This window comes from Amphiprion ocellaris, chromosome 8 (assembly GCF_022539595.1).
Source record: "Amphiprion ocellaris isolate individual 3 ecotype Okinawa chromosome 8, ASM2253959v1, whole genome shotgun sequence".
NCBI lineage: Eukaryota > Metazoa > Chordata > Actinopteri > Pomacentridae > Amphiprion > Amphiprion ocellaris.
In genome coordinates, this window is record NC_072773.1 from 19,503,861 (window position 1) to 19,523,495 (window position 19,635).

Genomic DNA, 19,635 nt, shown 5'->3' on the forward strand with positions numbered 1-19,635 from the left:
ATTTCTTTAATTTTATATTCTTCGTGCTAAATTTCCAGCACTTTTATTTTGAAGGTAAAGTTTCAAGCTTCGTGTTTTTGTGGATCGCGTCTGCGCAGTAGAAGCGGATGAGGCTGGAGTCTGCGCAGTAGAGGCGGATCAGCGCGACCAAGAGCTGCGGTTTCATAGTCGACGAAGAGAAATGCTCAGTTTTCCTTTCATATTGAAGTTTTCCTGCAGGTAGCGCATTCACTGTCTGTTTGTTTACCTCAGCATTTACGCGAGTTGCGACATACAGTTTGTTGGTAGCTGTTAAATACATTTTCCCATTCATTTGTTGCTTATTCGTTCTTGTCGACAGCACTTCCTTGTAGAAAACCATGGCTGGTTCTGTGGCTTCAGACGACCAAAAATTCTGCTTAACGGAGGTGCTTGACACTTTTAAGTTGTGTCTGTCGGAAAATAAAGAAGTCTATCTTGAACAGTACGTCGCTGGCTGGCGTGGACTTGTGAAGTAAGTGATATAGGGTCAGATATTTTGCAAATTTTGGTCCAACATAGTTGTAAAACAAGTATTCATAAGAAAAAGCACGAATATATGAGTGTAAAATCTTTTAATACAAGTAGGAATCCGGCATTGAAAGCCTGCTAAAGTTCAAAATAAGAGCTGTAAACAATTGAATTTCTCTCGGGATTAATAAAGTATCTATCTATCTATCTATCTATCTATCTGTTAAAGACTCAAAAAGTTCAAACTGTTTTAATTTTTTTGATACTTCTCTGATCTTTATTTGCTGTAACTTATTAGATAATCTAAACAATCCGCAGAGAATCATTAAAAAGGTGCTGGACTTTCTTCAGGTTTCTCTATATAAGATGGCAAATGTTGAAAATAAAACAGATTAGAATCAATCAGTAATAGAAAATCAATACAAACTAAAGAAATCTCAAATAAAGATAAGTACTAACTGACAGTGTCTAAAGTAAGCAAATACTTTAAAAAAATTAATACTCAGCCCAAATAAACAGAACAAGCTGATTGGCAGCTCCTTGAATGTGTTGAAATTAATTGTATTTCTTTTGCAGATTTTTTTCTGTCATATATATGTCGTGGAGTGAAATGTAAATGATCTCTCACTGCTGAACCATGAAGTAGAAGTATAAAATAGTGTAAAATGAGAAAAACTCAAGCTGGGCAGATTCTTGGAATTCCTTGTGTGATGTGAACTGATCATAATTTGTAGGCATTAAAAACATGACATTACTGTGCATAGTACACTGAGCTGTACCTGTAGACTCAAGGTCCTATAGTTGTTATCTGAGTGTTTGTTTGTCCATGTAACAGGTTTCTGAATAGCCTGGGAAGCGTCTTTGGCTTCATTTCAAAAGATGCTGTCAACAAGATCCAGGTCCTGGTGAACTACCTGAACGGGGAGAACGGTTCTCAGTACATCACAGTGCAGTCGATGGTAAAGTACGAGCTGGACAATGAACTTGTGGACCTGACCAAGAGAGGCAGCCATCCAGAGTCAGGCTGTCGCACTCTGCTCAGGCTGCACCGTGCACTCAGGTGGCTGGAGCTCTTCCTGGAACGCCTTCGCACCAGCACCGAGGACAGCAAGACGTCTGTCATGTGTGCAGAGTCGTACAATGAGTCCCTTGCCCTGCACCACCCATGGGTGGTCCGTAAGGCTGCGGGCATGGCATTCCTTGTGCTCCCTGGGCGCCCTGCTTTCTTCGAAGTGATGAATGTTGGCCCACCAGAGCAGGTTGTGGCCATGCTCGGGGAGGCCCTACCTCTTATCTCTGAGGTTTACCAGATCACTGAGGAACTTTATGCTCAACATCTCCTTCTGGACTTACCGTAGACAGGAAGAAGAGCTACAATTGTCACCTCATGCTTCACCCTGCTGAAGGCTGTTGAGGCAGCTGCTATTCCAGTTTAGTGATTCAAGAGTTGTGTGACAATTAAGTATAAATTCACTGACACTTATCTGAAGCTACTGCATATCAGTTTTTAATATAGAATGCAGCATGTTTAACTATGTCTTGACATAATCCGGCTTTGAACAATCTTTTAAATACAACATTTGTTATAAAGCTATTGGGTTTTAATTTAAATAGATGAAGGGAACTAAAGTTGGGTTTAGAAGTATCTACTTGCTGCTAAAAGCTGTGGGTTTCATACTTTATTAAACAAACAAACAAGAAAAACAGTTGATATTTTTCATTTGGCAGTACAATATTTAAAACTACGGAGGCAACAATGCATTTATTAATCAAGAACAAAACAAATATTTGCTTCCCACATCTAAGAATTTGCTGGGTGTCTGGGTTTTACATTAGAAAAAATGTAATATTTGGGAGTTTTTGTCTGACAAAAACAAGACATTTGTTGAGATAATAGACCTTTTTCATGGTGTTTTATGAAGCTTTATGGACCAAACAGTGAATTGAGGAAGTAACAAATTAGTTATTTGATATCTCTTGGACACCAATCATTATTTCTATGTATCAGAGAAATGCTTGTAATAATGTAATGTCGTAATAAATCCCTTAATTCATATATTAATAATATAAATCTATATTACATTGAAACATTGACATGGTAGTTTCATCGTAAAAATGCAGCTGAAAGACAACCAACAAACTGTAGCCATTAGCAAAAATTTTCAAATCATTTACAAAAAAAAGTGCCAAACTACCAATATTAATTACAGAAGTAGAAAACAAACTCTGACATGAGTATAGTTATGAATCTTTAAATTTTTTGCAAAAAACCCAAATCATCAAACCACATACAGAGAATTCTCTGTTGTTCTATTAGTGAATATTAGTTTTTTAGGGAACAAAAAAAATCTTAGTCGTGGAGTCTACTGATTATGATTTACATATATGTATAGATAACAAAATATGCTATGTTTACTGCTGATGTACAGGTTATAGGGCATTAATATAAATCCTCAAATACACACTGGGCAACACTATCTGAAGTAAAGGACGTAAAGTTCTACAAGAATGTGCTGTACTTTATATTCTATATAATATATATTACTGGTCATTCATAAACAGTGTAACTTAATAAAAACTGGGCTGATGATTATTTGAAACATTTGTTGGATTTTTTTTTTGTTTGATTGATTTAAACACCATCCTGTTGTTTAATGCAGATGATGATATAAGTTCTTATTACTCCAAATGTGACTGAGTCTCTAAACTCTTCCCTGTAACCATCTTTTTAATACCACAAACCCCACAAACAGGCTGATAAAGCCAAGTATTAAGATTCTAACCTGATAACTGCTCAGTTTGCAAGTATGTTTGATCTTGCAGTAAAACTATTAACAAAATGTGAGACACAGTGATGTAGGCAAAGTAAAGTCATCCATCTGCCTTTGCCACTAATGCCACTGTGTACCTTGGCTTTAGTCTAAGTTATGATGATTTACAGCTATAATCAGGTGTAAAGATCATCCTTGTGACAAAAAAAGTTTGAGAACCACTGAGCTTTCTAATAAAGTTGCCAATATTTAGCGACTACCTTACTAGTACATCTCATAGAATTTTCTTGTGAAAAATTTGACATTTTCCATCAGTTAATTAAGTGAAATTTTTATATATTCTAGACTAATTACAAGTAAATTCGTTTTTTCAAGCTTTTTTTGTTTTAGTAATTCAATTTTAATTTTCAAATTAAACTTTGTTAATCCAAATAAATTCTACTTTAGTGTACTATACATAACTGAGGAACATTAAATCAATCTCTTTATACACTGTATAATGACAACAAAGCACATTAGCACTCTATTAAATGTGATGAATTTAGCTGCGGTTACGCGGCTCCAACACCAGGGGACGCCCCGCCTCCAACAGCAGGTCGTCATGGCAACCAGAGTGTCATGGCAACCTCGCTGACGCTCAAGAGCAGGAACCTACTGCTCCAAGTGGAAACTGGGAGGAAAGTAATGCACACAAACGGTATTTTAACATTCTAACCTGGCATTCAGCTACAGTAGCGCACATGTATACTTCAGACAGCCTCTAAAACTCTCTCCAAGGCTGTTATTAACTCAGCGATGACTTTCTTCACTGTTTTTACGAAGGACTGGAGCCGAGAAACATCTGGGAACCTTCACTGACAGACTTTTCTGAACGGCAGCTTCTCGATGCATTTAACAAGGCCAAAGTCCTCCAAAGGGCGAAACAGACCGGCTGTAAACAGCAACAGCTCCATGTATGCAGGTGAAGCAGGCAGTATCCAGAGGCCGCCCAGTTCTCCTGTGTGCAGCAGGCCGGACAGAAACCTCCGCTCCCGGTCTCAGCCGACAATGTGGCCGCCTGGCCAGCTGAGCCAGGATCAGGTCTTTCACATACTGCGACACGCTCCTGCAGCTCCGCCACAGTCCCTCAACAAGTACAAGGTCCTTCCATCCATAGAGAGGAGGCGTTCAGAGGTAAGTCCGGGGACGAGCCTGGATAAAAACATGTCCAGGCTCAGTCTGTCGGATGATACTGTGACCCAGACCTGCAGATCCGAAGGGGACCTCCGAGTCTGGCCAAAGCGCCCCGACGCAGCGCCAAAAGCAGCCGAAGAGGCCAGAGGCAGCGGAAGTCTGCTGCTTGCTGTCAGAGCACCGTGTGGTAGGAGGTTTCAGCAGCACTTTGACCCCACAGACACTCTACATACGGTGAGGAGCAGCGCAGAGGTCAGGTATGGAGACAGGTACGGAGAGGCTTTCATAGAGACCATGGATGTGCCCCGCAGGACCTTCACAGACCTGGACATGACTCTGGCACAGTGTGGCATCGTGAACAGATCAGTGCTGTGCATCTCTCAGAATAATGACAGCGAGGTGGAACATGAGTGAGCTTTGTGGTGGCATTTAACGCCCCGTTCATTCACAAATATTATTTGACTTTCATTGTGCATAATGCTGTATGTGCAGTTTTAAATGCCGTTTTTATATTATTTTGCTGTACGACGTTTCTATTAAATCAATTAAAACATGGATGTAAAAGCCAAACATGATCCAAATCTGCAGCTTACACAAGTTCAACATAACTTTAAGCCTCCAGTGCACAAACACAAAGGATCTACTTTTCTCTGTAGTATAAGACTATTTCAGATTTTGTGAAAATGAAAGGTACGAACCTCTCAAATGTTGGGTTAGTATATATATATTTGGACACTGTCCACACAATAGAATCACTGCATTGTGTGAACAATTAAATTAATAATTTTTATACACTACCGTTCAAAAGTTTGGGGTCACTTACAAATGTTATTTTTGAAAGAAAGGCATTTTTTTCAATGAAGATAACATTAAATGAATCAGAAATCCAGTCTAGACATTGTTAATGTGGTAAATGACTATTCTAGCTGGAAACGACTGATTTTTAATGGAATATCTCCATAGAGGTACAGAGGAACATTTCCAGCAACCATCTCTCCTATGTTCTAATGGGACAATGTGTTAGCTAATGGTGTTGAAAGGCTAATTGATGATTAGAAAACCCTAGTGCAGTTATGTAAGCACAGTATTAAAAGTGTGAGTTTTCATGGAAAACATCAAATTGCCCAGGTGACTCCAAACTTTTGAACGATACTGCACATATTATAGAATTTATGATGCTCCATAAGGATGTTTTCTGAGGAAAAATATATTTGACTCAGATTTAAAAAACCAAAAGTTCATTCAACACTGAATTCATTCAGTGACTAAATCAAACAAAAACTCAAGGCAATCCTGTATGCTTTTAAATAATCACAGCCACAATATCACACTCCGTTTCAGCTACAACACACAAGAGTTTTACCAGATGGCGAGGAAAAAAGCAAAATAAACTCTTGGAATTGTTGAATTAACAGCGGAAGGATCACAATATGCTTTCACTATAAAAGTGAGAAATCAGAGTGTCTTGTTTTCTTGGCAATATTTTCTGTGTGGTTCTTTTCTGCCAAATAAAATTGTTCCTCACAATGCACTAGATTGTACATATGAAGAATTCACACAACTACTATCCTGATTTCTAAGTATGAAGCATGGAAGCTAGATTTAATCAAAACTGTATTTGCAAGTGTTCAGTTGTTATCACAGATAGAGAAAATGTGCAGTTCAGAAAGGCGAAAACTGTGTTCAACATGCACCAAACACTCAGCTTTTATATTTTATCCAATTGAATGGAGTCACAAAATGATGGAACAGCTCTGACTTCACAGTCTGATATCACACCAAATTAAGTTTTCAACAAACTAACAGTCAACTCCCTCTCAGCTGAAACAGACATTTTAAACCTTCAAATGCTTCAAGTTATTCAAGAATATCCACTCACCCTCGAAGAAACATGCAAATATTTACAGAGGTAACATTCTTTGAACCCAGCATTAATAATAATAATGATCAAATACAACACTACAAACCATAATCACACCTCTTACATGCTGTTTTAACAGCTAGCAGTTAGTCTACGGTAGAGACACCGCTTAAAGCTATAAGGTGACAAATGAACAACAATCAAAATCAGACAAATGCAAAAAGTGAAAAAATTGGCTCAAGATACTGCCGTAAAATAAGTTTAGCAAACCCACATTTGCATGCATCTGTAAACAATAAATTACAAACAATGAACCCTTGAAAGAACTCAAGTCATATTTGAGGTAACTGCTTCTGTTGCAGGCAGTGTATGTAGCAAAGAATTCAGGTCGACAGGCTCTCCATTTCTTCAAGATTGTGTGTGTCAAGTTTTCTGATTTTCCTGTCTGTGGGAGAAAAGAAAAGCAGTTAGGATGTGGATTTATGTTCAGGTTAACGTGATCATACTGAAAAACGACACAACATACTGAAATGCATCTCAATTTGGTTGATAATATCCATGCTGTGCTTGCTGTCCACCATATTGACGGCAAACCCTTGTCTGCCAAAGCGTCCTGTGCGGCCAATCCGGTGGAGGTACGTTTCACTGTCCGCATTCCCGTCAAAGTCCACAGGGAGGTCAAAGTTGACCACCAGCGACACCTGCTCCACATCTATACCTGTAATCCACATGACCACAAACAGCTGCTTGGATATTCATACCTACCTGCCAGCATGAACAGGTTTATTCTTAGGTTCATTTTAAAATGTCAGTCGTAGCGTTTCTTACCTCTGGAGCACACATTTGTGGTCACAAGCACCTTCTCTTTGCCGCTCCTGAAGCGTTCTATGACAGCAGCTCTCTGCTCCACCGTCAGTAGCCCACTCAGCATTGCCACCTGATGTCCTTCTTTGCACAGCTGTTCAACCAGCCAAGAAGCCATCATGCGAGTCTGAACAAAGTTTCAGCAAAGACAAATTGTTAATATCACGTCTTATCAGGAGAAAGTATCTTGAATTGAAAAATGTATTCTTATCTACTTGTTATTTTAGTTTGATTAGATGCTCTGTGTGTCAGATTAGGCTATTATAGAGCTATAAATTCTTGCTGTGATGTCACCCAGACACATTGCAAACTAAATTTTGGTTGTCGTCCGGAAGGAGATGTGATGGACCAACTGCCAGAATGTAAACAAACAACAGCGTCAGAGGCGGTGGGTCTGACACTGGCTGCCTTGTTTGGAAAAGGCTAAAAAAGAAAAATGTTTGTGTAGATTCTGCGTCATCCAGGTAATAATCCTACGACCTTCAGTAAAAAACAACTGTACTTATTTTTTTGGTTCTTGTGGACATTTCATTTCTCATCCAAGAGACGTCATCAGTTGAAGAAGTAGAACCACAAAGAGAAATCCAGTTCCCTTATACTTAACCTCATAGGGTTAAAAAGGGACTGAGGTATTTTTCTGATAACGGGACATTTCCTCTCCACTGTCATGAACATGCTGCTCATGTGCAGTCTTTCAATTCATGTAATTTTGTAAGATCTTAACTTTAATAATCTAGACAGGTAATTTGTTCAAGTATATAATATTTTAGGTTCCTTTGTATTATGTATATGTAGGGTCTTAACCTTACCATTTACAATATATTACCCAGGTAAGTTTGCATAATTAATAATATCAAAGGGCCTTATTTTAGTACTTCATTTAGTCACAATTCCCATGTGAGTATCAGTAACTGTCTAGCTACTGTGTTAAAAGACATACAATAAAAGAAACATGATAATTTGTAATAATAATAATAATAATAATAATTCTGTGCTACAAACAGCTGACTTACATGGCAGAAGATCATGGCCTGTGCTACGGTAAGACACCCATACAGGTCACAGAGGGCTGTGAACTTTTCGTCCTTGTCCTTACAGTCCACATAGAACTGTTTAATGTTATCCAGCGTCTCCTCTTCCCGCTTCAGCTTGATGATATTGGGGTCAGGAACCACTCGCTCTGCAAACCTCCACACAGAGTCCTCAAAGGTTGCAGAGAAAAGGAGCATCTGACAGTCCTTTGTCAGCTGTCTGCATCAGTACGAAGATAATTGTGACTAGAGAAGCTTGTTGACTGACATGACAGAATGAAAACTGTTTCTATTATGTCTTTAGGTTTCTCTAAGCAAAACCCACCGATAGATGCGGAGGCTCTGGTCTTGATGACCCTGCGTGGCAATCATCACATCAGCCTCGTCCAGCACAAACATAGTAATTTTCTTGGGGTCAATGTGCTTGTACTTTGTGCACCAGTCAAGTAGTGTGCCCGGTGTTCCAATGACAATGTGATCCTGCAGCTGAACGCCTCGCTGCACTGAACACAAAGCACATAGTCATGTACAAATACAGCTACCTGATGACTACAAGTGCTTTCTTCCTACAGAGGTTGGGTCATTCCATGTCAAATCATCAAATCTTTAAACAATTTCTACTCGACCATCTAGGATTTTCCTGACAATTTTACAGCATAAAATAGGGATATTTAAAACTACAATACTTGTGAGATTTCAGAATTATATATCAAATCTTTATTAAACTTTCTGAGATAAGCGAACATTTGATCTACTTGTCTAATATTGCAGATTCTGAATCAGTGACTGTCAGAAAAACAGTGAACATTTCCCGCTTTTTTCTTTAACAGTTTTTGAGATATTGCTTTCAAACACATCCTCAGATATCAAAGTGCAAAAAAACATGCTTGTTCAAATTTCACTGATACCATTTAAAATTTCCATTGCTTGTGATAAAAAGAGTTTGACACAAATCAGAGATGGTCTAGCAGAAGGCCCCTGATGATTTGAGATGGAAAAACCCAATTACACTTGTGGTCAACTTCTTACTTCTGTTCCCACGAATGGCGTATTGCACTTTCACATCTGGACAGAACTTCCCCATTTGCTCAATTACTTGACCGATCTGCAGTGCAAGCTCGTACGTTGGCGAGATACAGAGGCACTAAAAGACAAAGTTTAAAATGGTGAGTACACTTCAGGATCCGATTAAGGGACACCAGCTGGCTCTGAGTCTCTGAAGATGCTCTGCTTACCTGAGTCCACTTATTGGCAGGGTTTACATGGCTGAGCATGGCCAGAGAAAAAGCAGCAGTTTTCCCTGTGCCAGACTGTGCCTGTGCGATCAGATTCTGAGGTCTGGAAGCAGAGAAGGTAGAGAATTAAGAAAGTGGATAAATCATAGGCAAACCTCACGTAATGAAAATAAAAGAGGATTTTTATAGGAACTATTGTTTGGAATTTATAGACATTACATAGGACAATAATTATAGTCCATTTCAAAGCTGAAATGATCTGCTAGCATGTATTAATTAGCAGTTATTTAGATTTGACTTAATTTTTTAAAGAAAAATGCCCCATTTTTTGTTGTAGGCTCTAAAATGACAAAACATCATATAAACTTTCTTACTGATGTGATGTTTAAGACAGTAAATAAATACTAGGCAGGTTAATCAACAACAAAAAGAAATAGTTGCAACCATTTTCTATTTACTTCATGCCAAATTTCCCATTAGTGGTACTCTGATTGAAATATAGCCTACAATGAGTTTTCCAGTCTACATAAATCTCGGATGAGTTAATGGCTTGTAAAGTAAAATGTTTTTTAGTACTTAAGTCATTAAATTATCTATTTTATCTATAAAATCTATATTATCTATTAGGGCTGAAACGATTCCTTGAGCTATTGGAGTCATTTGATTACTAAAATTCCTCGAGGCAAAATTCTATGGATCAAGGCTTTGTTTAATCCACAACACACTAGACCCCAGGTCACTAACTGGTGCACCCAGACTGTAGTCAATAAATGATAAGGGGATTTTATATTTAATGGGACGCTTCTGTTTTAACCGTCGCAGCTTTTCTAGTGTTTACGGCATTTAGCAGATCAGGGGGCTGAACTACAAGGGCAGTTTGACATAGTCAGGCGTTCTTTGTGTCAGTCGGCTCAACAAAAACAAAAATCTCAGAGTTAACAAGTATGAAGGTGGTTTTCAATTCTTTTTTTTAACTCAGACTTTCTGCTTCAAACTCGTCTACACAAACAGGAGTGTTCAACGCATCATTTGACTTGTTTTCCACACAACATGAAATGATCGCAAACAGGTTGTTTTAACGGAGAACAATGAGGAATATAAAAATTTATGACGGTAAAATGCGCTGCAACTGGAAATTATGTAAGACAGGAATGCTGGTTGAAAACCGTTAAACTTGCGTTAATATATTTATTTTACCGATCAATGCAGGGGATTATTTCTAACAGAAAACTGCATAATTAAACTATCAAACTTCATATATTCAAACATATTGTACTGAAGTGCATGTAGGTCTGACACTGTCTCATAATGAAGGAAATCACTTTAATTTGTAGCCAAATCAAAGTGAAATTAATGTTACTGATTGAATATTCTCTGAAATAATTACTAATAAACTGAGCAGTTTTCTTCTTTCTGTTCTATCAGCTGCAGTATCGGCAGTTTAAATGGACCAAACAAAAAACCATTTATGGGATTTCTGCATCACCAACTAAATACATGATGGGTTCCCATGGCTTTGAGTTTTAGTCGAATACCCCTGTACTATACTATATATGTACAATACCCCTATACTGTACTATATATGTACAATACCCCTATACTATACTATATATGTACAATGCCCCGATACTATACATGTACAATGCCCCGATACTATACTATATATGTACAATACCCCTGTACTACACTATATATGTACAATACCCCTGTACTATACTATATATGTACAATACCCCTGTACTATACTATATATGTACAATACCCCTGTACTACACTATATATGTACAATACCCCTGATACTATACTATATATGTACAATACCCCTGTACTATACTATATATGTACAATACCCCTGTACTATACTATATATGTACAATACCCCTGTACTACACTATATATGTACAATACCCCTGATACTATACTATATATGTACAATACCCCTGTACTATACTATATATGTACAATACACCACAGATGTCCGCCCGTGTTCTGCTCACTTTTCGCTTTTCATGCTGTAACGTGCATACCAAGTGCGAATTCCAATTACTCGACTAATCACCAGAATAATCAATACAATGCTCGATTACTAATAATAACCGATAGCTGCAGCCCTATTATCTATAGAATACCACAAAACCTGCGAAAAGTGAGCATCAGTTGTCAAGTTGGGGTCCAAAAGACTGAGGCCACTAGCGCAGATTCTTAAATCTTGCATTTGCTTCGAACTTAAGAACTTTTTAATTGCCTAATCATAATAATAATTTAATCAGTGAAAAATGTCCATGAATTTCAGAATATCTTTAGTGTTTGCTTGGTGCCCTTTTGGTTTAATGACAACTGCACTCGAGCTGCATGGATTCCACCAGCTTGTTGAAGCCGGATAAGACATTTTATCACAACCTGTCGTGACAATGCTCCAAATGGCTTTCTGTCATGTCAAGAATGTTTGGCTTTTTCTGTCTTCAAGTACCTCCATAACTGCTCAGTGGGGCTGAGGTCAGGTGAATGTGGAGAGAAATCTATGGCAGTTAACACTCCTTGGTCAAGTTCTTCGTCATCCTGCTACAGTATGAATTATTCTCCACAAAGAAGAAAACCAGAGCGTGGACATCCTTGGTCAGAGAGGAATCGATTGACTACAGGTGTCCAGCTCCAGAGTTGCAAAGCTACCTCAGACTTCACTGTGGGTTTGACAGACTGTGGCATCACTCTACCTCGTGATCGTCTTCTTACACTCACCCTTATGTTATGGCCAGTGATCTTTAACTGGGATTCATCAGTAAATATAACTTTTCTTTCATCATCCACAGAGAAAGGCTGCTATGTCTTTGCCCATGCCAAGAGTTTGGCCTTGTTTCCCCTCTTGAGAAGTGGTTTAGAGACACTGCTGAGGCCACTAATCAACAGCCTTTTTTGACAGTATTTTTGCTGACTGGAATTCTGTGTTGTTTACTTCGCTAATTCTGTATCTGTGGTTAGGTTAACAGGAGTTAATGTGATTGCTGACCTGGAAACAGTGCTGAATCGTCAGACTTGCTCATTATTTTCACATTTACATGAAAATATGTGTAGCCACAGACTTTTGGAGTCCACTGCACAATTTTATGATATAAAACCTAGAAAAGCAAGTAATCATTACAAGTATTTTTTCAATAAATCAATGAATACTTTTGCTAGCGAGTATAGAATACTTACCTAATTCTGCTCAGTAAAAGCTACAAGTAACAGCACCTAAAACAGCCACCTTTGTCAAAAAAGTGTAATAATACAAATATTTCCTTTGCAAATAATAATAAAAAAAAAATGCTTGAACACTGCTGCCTGCAGCTTGTGAAATCTGAACACTGCACCAATATGCTCGTTTTTCTTTGGATTTGCTGGTCTTTCCATTTATAATTTTGTAAAGTTTTACTTTTTAAATCATCAGGTAATTTGGTAGAGTATTTGACATTGTAGGATTTTACCTGAAACATTAAGGTTAGTCAGGTAACTTGTATTACATGCAATATTGTTTAAGTCTCACCTTTAATATTTAAGTTAGTTGAGTGAATCTACATAATATTGTAGGGTCTTAATCTCAATATTTAGATTACCTCAGTACTTCACCTAGATATTGTATTGATTAAGCAAATTCACATAAATAATATTGCAGGGTCCTTATTTTAAGGAAACTATGTCCGCAAGTAAATTTTATGCACATAAATGAATGTTCTTCTTACCTACCTCATGTCAGCTTAATGCACGTTCTATGTGTTTTGTGAAATGTAAATCGCTGCTGCAACACTGCAATTTCCCTTCAAGGCTCAATAAAGCATTCAATTTATCTATTTATATAATGACAACGTGATTTAACTGTTTTTGCACAAATTAAAAAGAGTGAAAATGAACTCACGGTTGTGCCAGCATCATAGGTAAGGCACATTCCTGAATTCTGGATGGTCTATTGAAGCCCATGTTGTACACACCCTTCAGCAGCTCAGGTTTCCTAATAAAAATAAAAGAATAGAATAAGCATATATTTATCTACTTAAGAGCCAAATCGCAGGTACAGCGGTTTTCCTCTCAGGCTCACAGTCTCAGCTCCTCAAACGTCTTCACGGAGTACAGTGGGGAGGTGGGGTCCGCCTGCAGGACCTCCACCTCGTTTCTGTTCCTCACCAGAGCGTGGCGAATCATTTTATTCAACAGAGACTCCTCAGCCAGGTTCACTTTGTCCCCCTCTCCTTTCCAGTCTCCACTCCTAGCCTTTTCCGGCACGAGGTTGCCTGCGCAGGTGGAAACACCATCAAGGGACTGTGAATGCATCACCAACTTCAGCGGTAAAATTAATTAGCTCAAATATAAATTAGAGGAAAAAACTAATTAAGTTACCATTAATATCTCCTGTCGTGTTACGTTGACCATGAACACGATCCCTTTTGTCAAACTGGTGAGAGAAAGTAATATTAATCACATTAATAGCCGATAAATCAGTAAACTAGCGCATTAAACTAGCCTGCTAAAGAGCGATTAGCATGTAATTAGCTAGCCCGTGTTTGCCGTTAGTTTTGGAGCTGTTGGCCACCTTCAAAACGTACCTGTATAGAAGAAGCTGCGGCCTCTTGAAGGTCCGCTGAATGCGACCACGAGTCTCCGAACATTTTCTAACATTAACCGTGAGTTTCTTTCGGGGGAAAACCAAAGTTTCGGTAAAGTTTGCAGTCAGCGTCAACGTCGTCCCGCTCTCGGCCTGAGCCAACTGTCACCACTGGAACCCCCGTGATGCCTTCAGGAGATCCAGAAAAAAACGGTAACAAACACACTTCGTCAACAGAAGCAGCCAAACAGAAAACTAAATAGCTGAGAATCTGTCATTTTCCAAATTGTTAAGCATAAATCTGCTGTGTATCATGATATGTAATTAATAAAATAAGTTTTTCTACACCTTTTATCACAGCTGATTATATTCTTAATGGAGTATTTATTTTACGTTCTTTGTACGTTCCTTTGTACGATAGGACACGCTTAAATGCATGCGACGTTTCATTTACGCACTTTATGAGGATGTCTTGAGCGCAACACAGCAGTTCCGCCATATTTGCGACGTGAACCTGACACACCTACCAAATGCCGTGAACTCAACTACTACATTAAAAGGTATTTTACTAACTTAACAATAATACATTTTTAATCTAACTGCACCGATATTACTCATGGTATGCTTAGTAAGAGATTAATTTTCATCTAAGATTTGCTTTGACCTGCATGCCATACTATGTTAGGTGATTTATTTTACTCCTAAGGTGGACTGTTGTCATCCCAATCGTCACTACTCTGTATAAATTCAAGTATTTCCATTTTTTTTGGACAGATATTTCCCGTTTTGTCGAATTTACAGATGAGGCATAAAATCAGAGGGAAAAAAAGTATTCATTTACCCGTTAACTGTTGAAAAAAGGAGAAAACGTTCAAATCACAAATCTTTTTTTTGAACTATTTAGTGTAACTTCACAGAATTTCCCTATTTTATTAAATTACAGATAATATCTAGTAAAATCACACAAAAAATTAATTTACATGTTGAGTGAAAAACAAAAATCAGGTCAAAACTATGCGTAGTAACCACGTCAACAATCTGTTTTTACAAATATAATAGTTATTATTGATTAATGATAGTGGTAATTGTCATAATAATCCATTATTTTACAGTGTGTAAAATTACACAGGTTTACTGCATTTAAATCAGCTAGTTATGTTAGAGGATTTCTCTGTTTGTTTTTTGACTGGGATTTTTTATTGATTTATTTTTACAGTGTATATTGATTCTACTAAAAATTTTATCTTTATTATTTCAGTTAGCATTGCTATTTTACCAGTGGGACTGCAACCACTTCTTAGAATTATTGTCCATTGATCAACCTGCTTTCTTTAATGTAGAATTTTTTCTATACCTCCATAAGGTTAAATAAATCCCACTGAAATGTATATGTTCAGAGTTGAGGTGTTTTCATAACAAAAAATACGAAAAGTAATGTCTTTATAGTAGGGCTGGAACTGACAGTTATATTATTTGTTACAGATTAATCTGCTTACTCATTAATTTGCTGTTTAATTTGTAAGAGTGATTATTCTAACTCATGCAAGCTAAATTCAGGGCTTTTCATGACAGATGAAATACTTCAGAGGTATAAAATGCATAAAACCTTAATGAGAACTTTGTGCTCAGCAGTTGATAGCATGCTAAATTACCTTGTGTGCCCATTAATTGATGACTCAGTCATTTAAGTAGTATTTATAGCAGAGCTTCTCAAATGTGAGGACTTGCAAATTTTTGCCCTATGTAATTGGAAACTGTCAATATTGGGGCCAGTATAGGCCATCAAATGACATCTGAAAGATCAAGTGCTTTGCTGAGTTAGTGGTACTGTTAGTTATTGCTGGTTGCAAAACAAATAAGTGGAATTTGCCTCTAACTTTCTTAGTGCTGTGAGAAAGAGAGGAAGTGAGGGTGTGAGAGGTTGAGAAACAGACAGCGAGAGGGAGGGAGGCAGTTTTATTGGCTGCAGGTTAATTCAATTTGGAGGCGGATGTTGAGTTTCAGCCAACCCACCCACACACACTCTCTCACACATAGACACCATCTACATGCTCACAGCTACGCCCAAATGGTTTTGCAAACACATATTAATTGTCATGGTAACCTCGCACAGAAAAAACAGACGTATCAAACCGAGTGATCACAAAACACAGACACAGCCGAACACCCACGTCGGCTTTAAATCATTAAGGGCTTTTCCAATCACATCAGAGACAGGACGGCAGAGAGATTAGAGGGGATGAAGGTGTATTACTCCCTCCTGTTTGCTCCTGGTGTTACAGTACATGTCATGCACACTGATCTCTTGCTATTAAAAAAAGATACCTGAATGGTTCATGTCATCATCGAGCGCTGGAGTGAGTGGGTGGTGCTGGTGCTTTGAATGGGAATGTTTGAATCCCTCAGTCTCATCCCCCTCTCTCCCTCTTCCTCTCTCTCCCTCTCTCTCTCTCTCTCTCTTGCTCTGAAACTCCAGCATCCACACAGGGAGGAGGAGGAGGAGACAATAAATGAAACAGTTTTGCAACCACATGTTGCTGAGCTTGATTGAACCACTGTTACCTTGCCTTTCTTTGCAGTCTAAGTAACAATGTGGCTGCTGCCTGTGTAGTTCCAGCCACCTGTTGCAGCACTCCTATTCCCTCTACGCCACAGAGAAAAACAAAAAAAAGGGGGAGCTGAGAGAGGTCGAAGAGGAGGATATCTTTCATGACAAGTGGAGTTCTGACAGAGAGAGAGGTCCTCGCTGCACACCCAGTTCACACAAATGAAAGGTAAGATAATGAAGCTGACACTGGGACTCAGATGAATTTTAATGCCGCAGTGTGCCTCTGTGATGGTACATGATTTAAACATGCCTGTCTTTTGTTTTAAATGAAGAAAAAGGTCAGTCGGTGTGGTAATGATCAGAACTGCCAGTGGTGCGTCTCCATTTCCACTGTAAACACAGATACAGACACTGTGCTTCAACAGGTGGCTACACAACATCTGCTCTGTGTTTTGACACTAATGAGTGCAGAGAACTGTGGCAATGCTGATGCTGAGAGTTGACGGTTTGGTGGTCTTTTAGTAAATCCCAGAAGATGATTCATGTGACTGAGCCAGCCAGGAGAGAAGCACCCTGGGACCGTCACTTTTAACACTAATTACTATAAACTGAAATACCGTAAAGAGAAAGATGTTTGCTTAGCTCACTGAAATGTAGCTTTTTGCTGCAACTTGTGTAAAATTAGAACCTTTCATATGAGTTAGATGTTTATTTTACATTGTTTTGTAATTATATATTCAGGTTTTGTGTCTAAATCCTCATTTTATCGTTTTGCAGTCCAGCTGTGCTTGATTTTAGTCTTTCACTAAGTCTTTCTTTTGTCCACCTATTGGAGGAGATTGTTCCTATAGAGGGACAAAGGGATGTGCTTCTCAGTCTGTGGTTGAATGGACACATGATGGCACTGTTGAGACGGGCAACAAAATAGTCCAAAATTACATCTGCATGACCTTTTCCTCACCATAAATAACAATGTGGTACCTAAAACCCTAATTTGACCGTTGGAAAGACTGATCGATTTTCTCATTGATTCTGAAGGGCTTCTTGTGTAGCCAGTGAGTGAGGAAGTTGCGCTTGAAGTAGGAATTTTTTATTGGTGGTAATGATTTTATGGTTTGTGTGGGGGAAGGAGAACGCCTGATGTTTTAATCAATCCCACGATCACAAACAAATGCACACTTCAGAGATGCTGCTGGTCTGTCTGCAGGCAAGCAAGCAATCAGAGCTGTCTCTATGGATATTGCTTCCGTCATAACACTTCCTATTAAGCCTGTGTGGGGCTCTGGTCATGCAGCAGATGCAGACCCCTGACAGCATAACCAAGATTGCTGGTGGAGGAGACAGAATTATTGATGAAGCATCACCCTAAAGCAGCACATAATTTTATTGAATATTCTACAAAATTAATTATGCTGTATTCTTCCATTTGCATATTTAATGCATCTGAAGTTTTTTTTGTCTCCTCACACAGCAGTAAATACTCCTTTTTTCTTTCCGATTCTGTTGTTACTGCGTTGTAATGATGATGCTACTATAAATTCGTTTTAGTCCCATAATTTTACACTCTCAAAGCACCAGTGTCACCTTACCTTAGGCTTCTTGTTTTCATATTAAGAGAGATTATGGCGATTGAAGCACTGAATTGACATCCAGATAGCAGCTTCAGCTCTAATGTTTGGAGTCTGTAATGAGAACATGCTGTGTGTTTGATGTTATTGCTTTACCTTTCCAAAAAGTTTCCTTTAAAAGAAATGTCTGCTAAAACACATCTAAACATCCTAACAAATTTGAAATGAAGAAATCCAATATCCCTAAAATATATGAAGGGGTTTAAGCTCGTTAAAAACACATACTACACAGTAAGTCACATATTGTTGGCAGATGTTAAAATGCTATTATTCACAGGTGAACATTATTTTTGCACATATTTCAATACAATTAATAAATACATAAAACTTGTTTTCACTACAAATACAAGTGTATTTAAAGGCGACTTTTAGATGTTTCTGTCATCACACATTACATGAAAATTTGCACATATTAAAAAGAAATCACAGTTTATTGCCCACAGTGTAGGATGCATAATTAGAATTAATCAGTCCCACTTCTCTCATTAAATGGTCATATTGACACAACATGTACGAAATTATGACATTTACCTAATTTAACAATAATAAAATGTGAATGCAGCCACATCTCTCAACACAAGCGCTGTTAAAAGGTCAATCCATCATTGGCTTTTTAACTAAAACTCAGCTTTTTTGAATATAATTCAATACTGAATTAACAACTCATGCTATATGAGTATTTGCAGCAGCAGCCAGTTGAATCCAAATAACTTTGACATTGTTGTTGTTGTTCTGCCTAACCAGAGCTAGTAAGCTAAGTTAGGTAGCAGTTGTTGAGTTTGTTAGCTTAATAGAGGCTGGTTCTATGTCGTTAAAAGCGACAATATGAAATAAAAACAGAAGTGTAATTTGCAAAATGCCATTATGAATTAAAATCAGACTGTTTAATTATTGTCATTGTTAATAAAATAAACAAAACTATTCCATAAAGTTTTGAAATTATTGCTAATTATTTGTTTCTCCAGTTTTCTTAATTTCCTGTTGGAATTCTTTTGAAGAAAAGTCATATCGATGTATACATGTGAATATGTTAGTGTCACAAATGCAGGCAGAGGTATTAACATACAGTATACAACAGAAATGAGTTCAGCGCTGTGGAATATCACTTAAATGTCAAACAATTCTAAATTGTATAACCTCTCAATAATTCCTTTAGTTCTAAGTTGGCCTGTAGAGTATTTGCTCTTTGGAGACTATTTTTCAGTCGCTCTTTGCTCTGCCTTCCTCTTCAAAATACCATAAAGGTGTTCTATTGGATTCAAGTCACATACTTGGTCAGGTCATAGTTTTCCATTTTTCCTACTTTAGAATCTCTTGTGTTGATCGTTATCATGCAGGAATATTCCTTTTCTGCTGAGGTTCTGCAGACTACAGACATCTTTCCTGCCAGTATTTTGGAATATCCACAAGCATTCATTATGCCATCTATAAATGTCATCTCTCTGCACCTTTTGCTTTC

At 37.9% G+C, this 19,635-nt stretch overlaps 4 protein-coding genes across 4 annotated transcripts in view; 3 read left to right on the plus strand and 1 right to left on the minus strand.

Moving 5' to 3' along the window:
• Nucleotides 1-93: 93 nt before the first annotated feature.
• cptp (ceramide-1-phosphate transfer protein) lies at nt 94-3,089 on the plus strand. Its single transcript, XM_023261435.3, has 3 exons — nt 94-219; nt 341-493; nt 1,325-3,089. The coding sequence occupies exons 2-3, from the start codon at nt 360-362 to the stop codon at nt 1,845-1,847; spliced, it is 657 nt and encodes a 218-aa protein (XP_023117203.2). The 5' UTR covers nt 94-219; nt 341-359; the 3' UTR covers nt 1,848-3,089.
• A 791-nt stretch (nt 3,090-3,880) lies between these two features.
• ubxn10 (UBX domain protein 10) lies at nt 3,881-5,964 on the plus strand. The gene is made up of 2 exons (XM_023261452.3): nt 3,881-3,957; nt 4,083-5,964. The coding sequence occupies exon 2, from the start codon at nt 4,146-4,148 to the stop codon at nt 4,845-4,847; it is 702 nt and encodes a 233-aa protein (XP_023117220.2). The 5' UTR covers nt 3,881-3,957; nt 4,083-4,145; the 3' UTR covers nt 4,848-5,964.
• Nucleotides 5,965-6,002: 38 nt separating this feature from the next.
• On the minus strand, nt 6,003-16,425 carry ddx19a (DEAD-box helicase 19a). Its single transcript, XM_023261424.3, has 12 exons — nt 16,326-16,425; nt 14,002-14,189; nt 13,796-13,850; nt 13,497-13,689; nt 13,317-13,409; nt 9,425-9,527; nt 9,219-9,333; nt 8,515-8,692; nt 8,172-8,409; nt 7,123-7,285; nt 6,821-7,012; nt 6,003-6,739 (listed from the first exon to the last, which is right to left on the minus strand). The coding sequence occupies exons 2-12, from the start codon at nt 14,062-14,064 to the stop codon at nt 6,678-6,680; spliced, it is 1,455 nt and encodes a 484-aa protein (XP_023117192.2). The 5' UTR covers nt 14,065-14,189; nt 16,326-16,425; the 3' UTR covers nt 6,003-6,677.
• Nucleotides 16,426-16,474: 49 nt separating this feature from the next.
• The window catches only part of vwa5b1 (von Willebrand factor A domain containing 5B1), a 28,817-nt gene continuing 25,656 nt past the window's right edge, over nt 16,475-19,635 (plus strand). The window contains exon 1 of the mRNA XM_035944092.2: nt 16,475-16,774. The gene's annotated coding sequence lies outside the window, so the exon portion shown is untranslated. The remainder of the gene's footprint in view (nt 16,775-19,635) is intronic.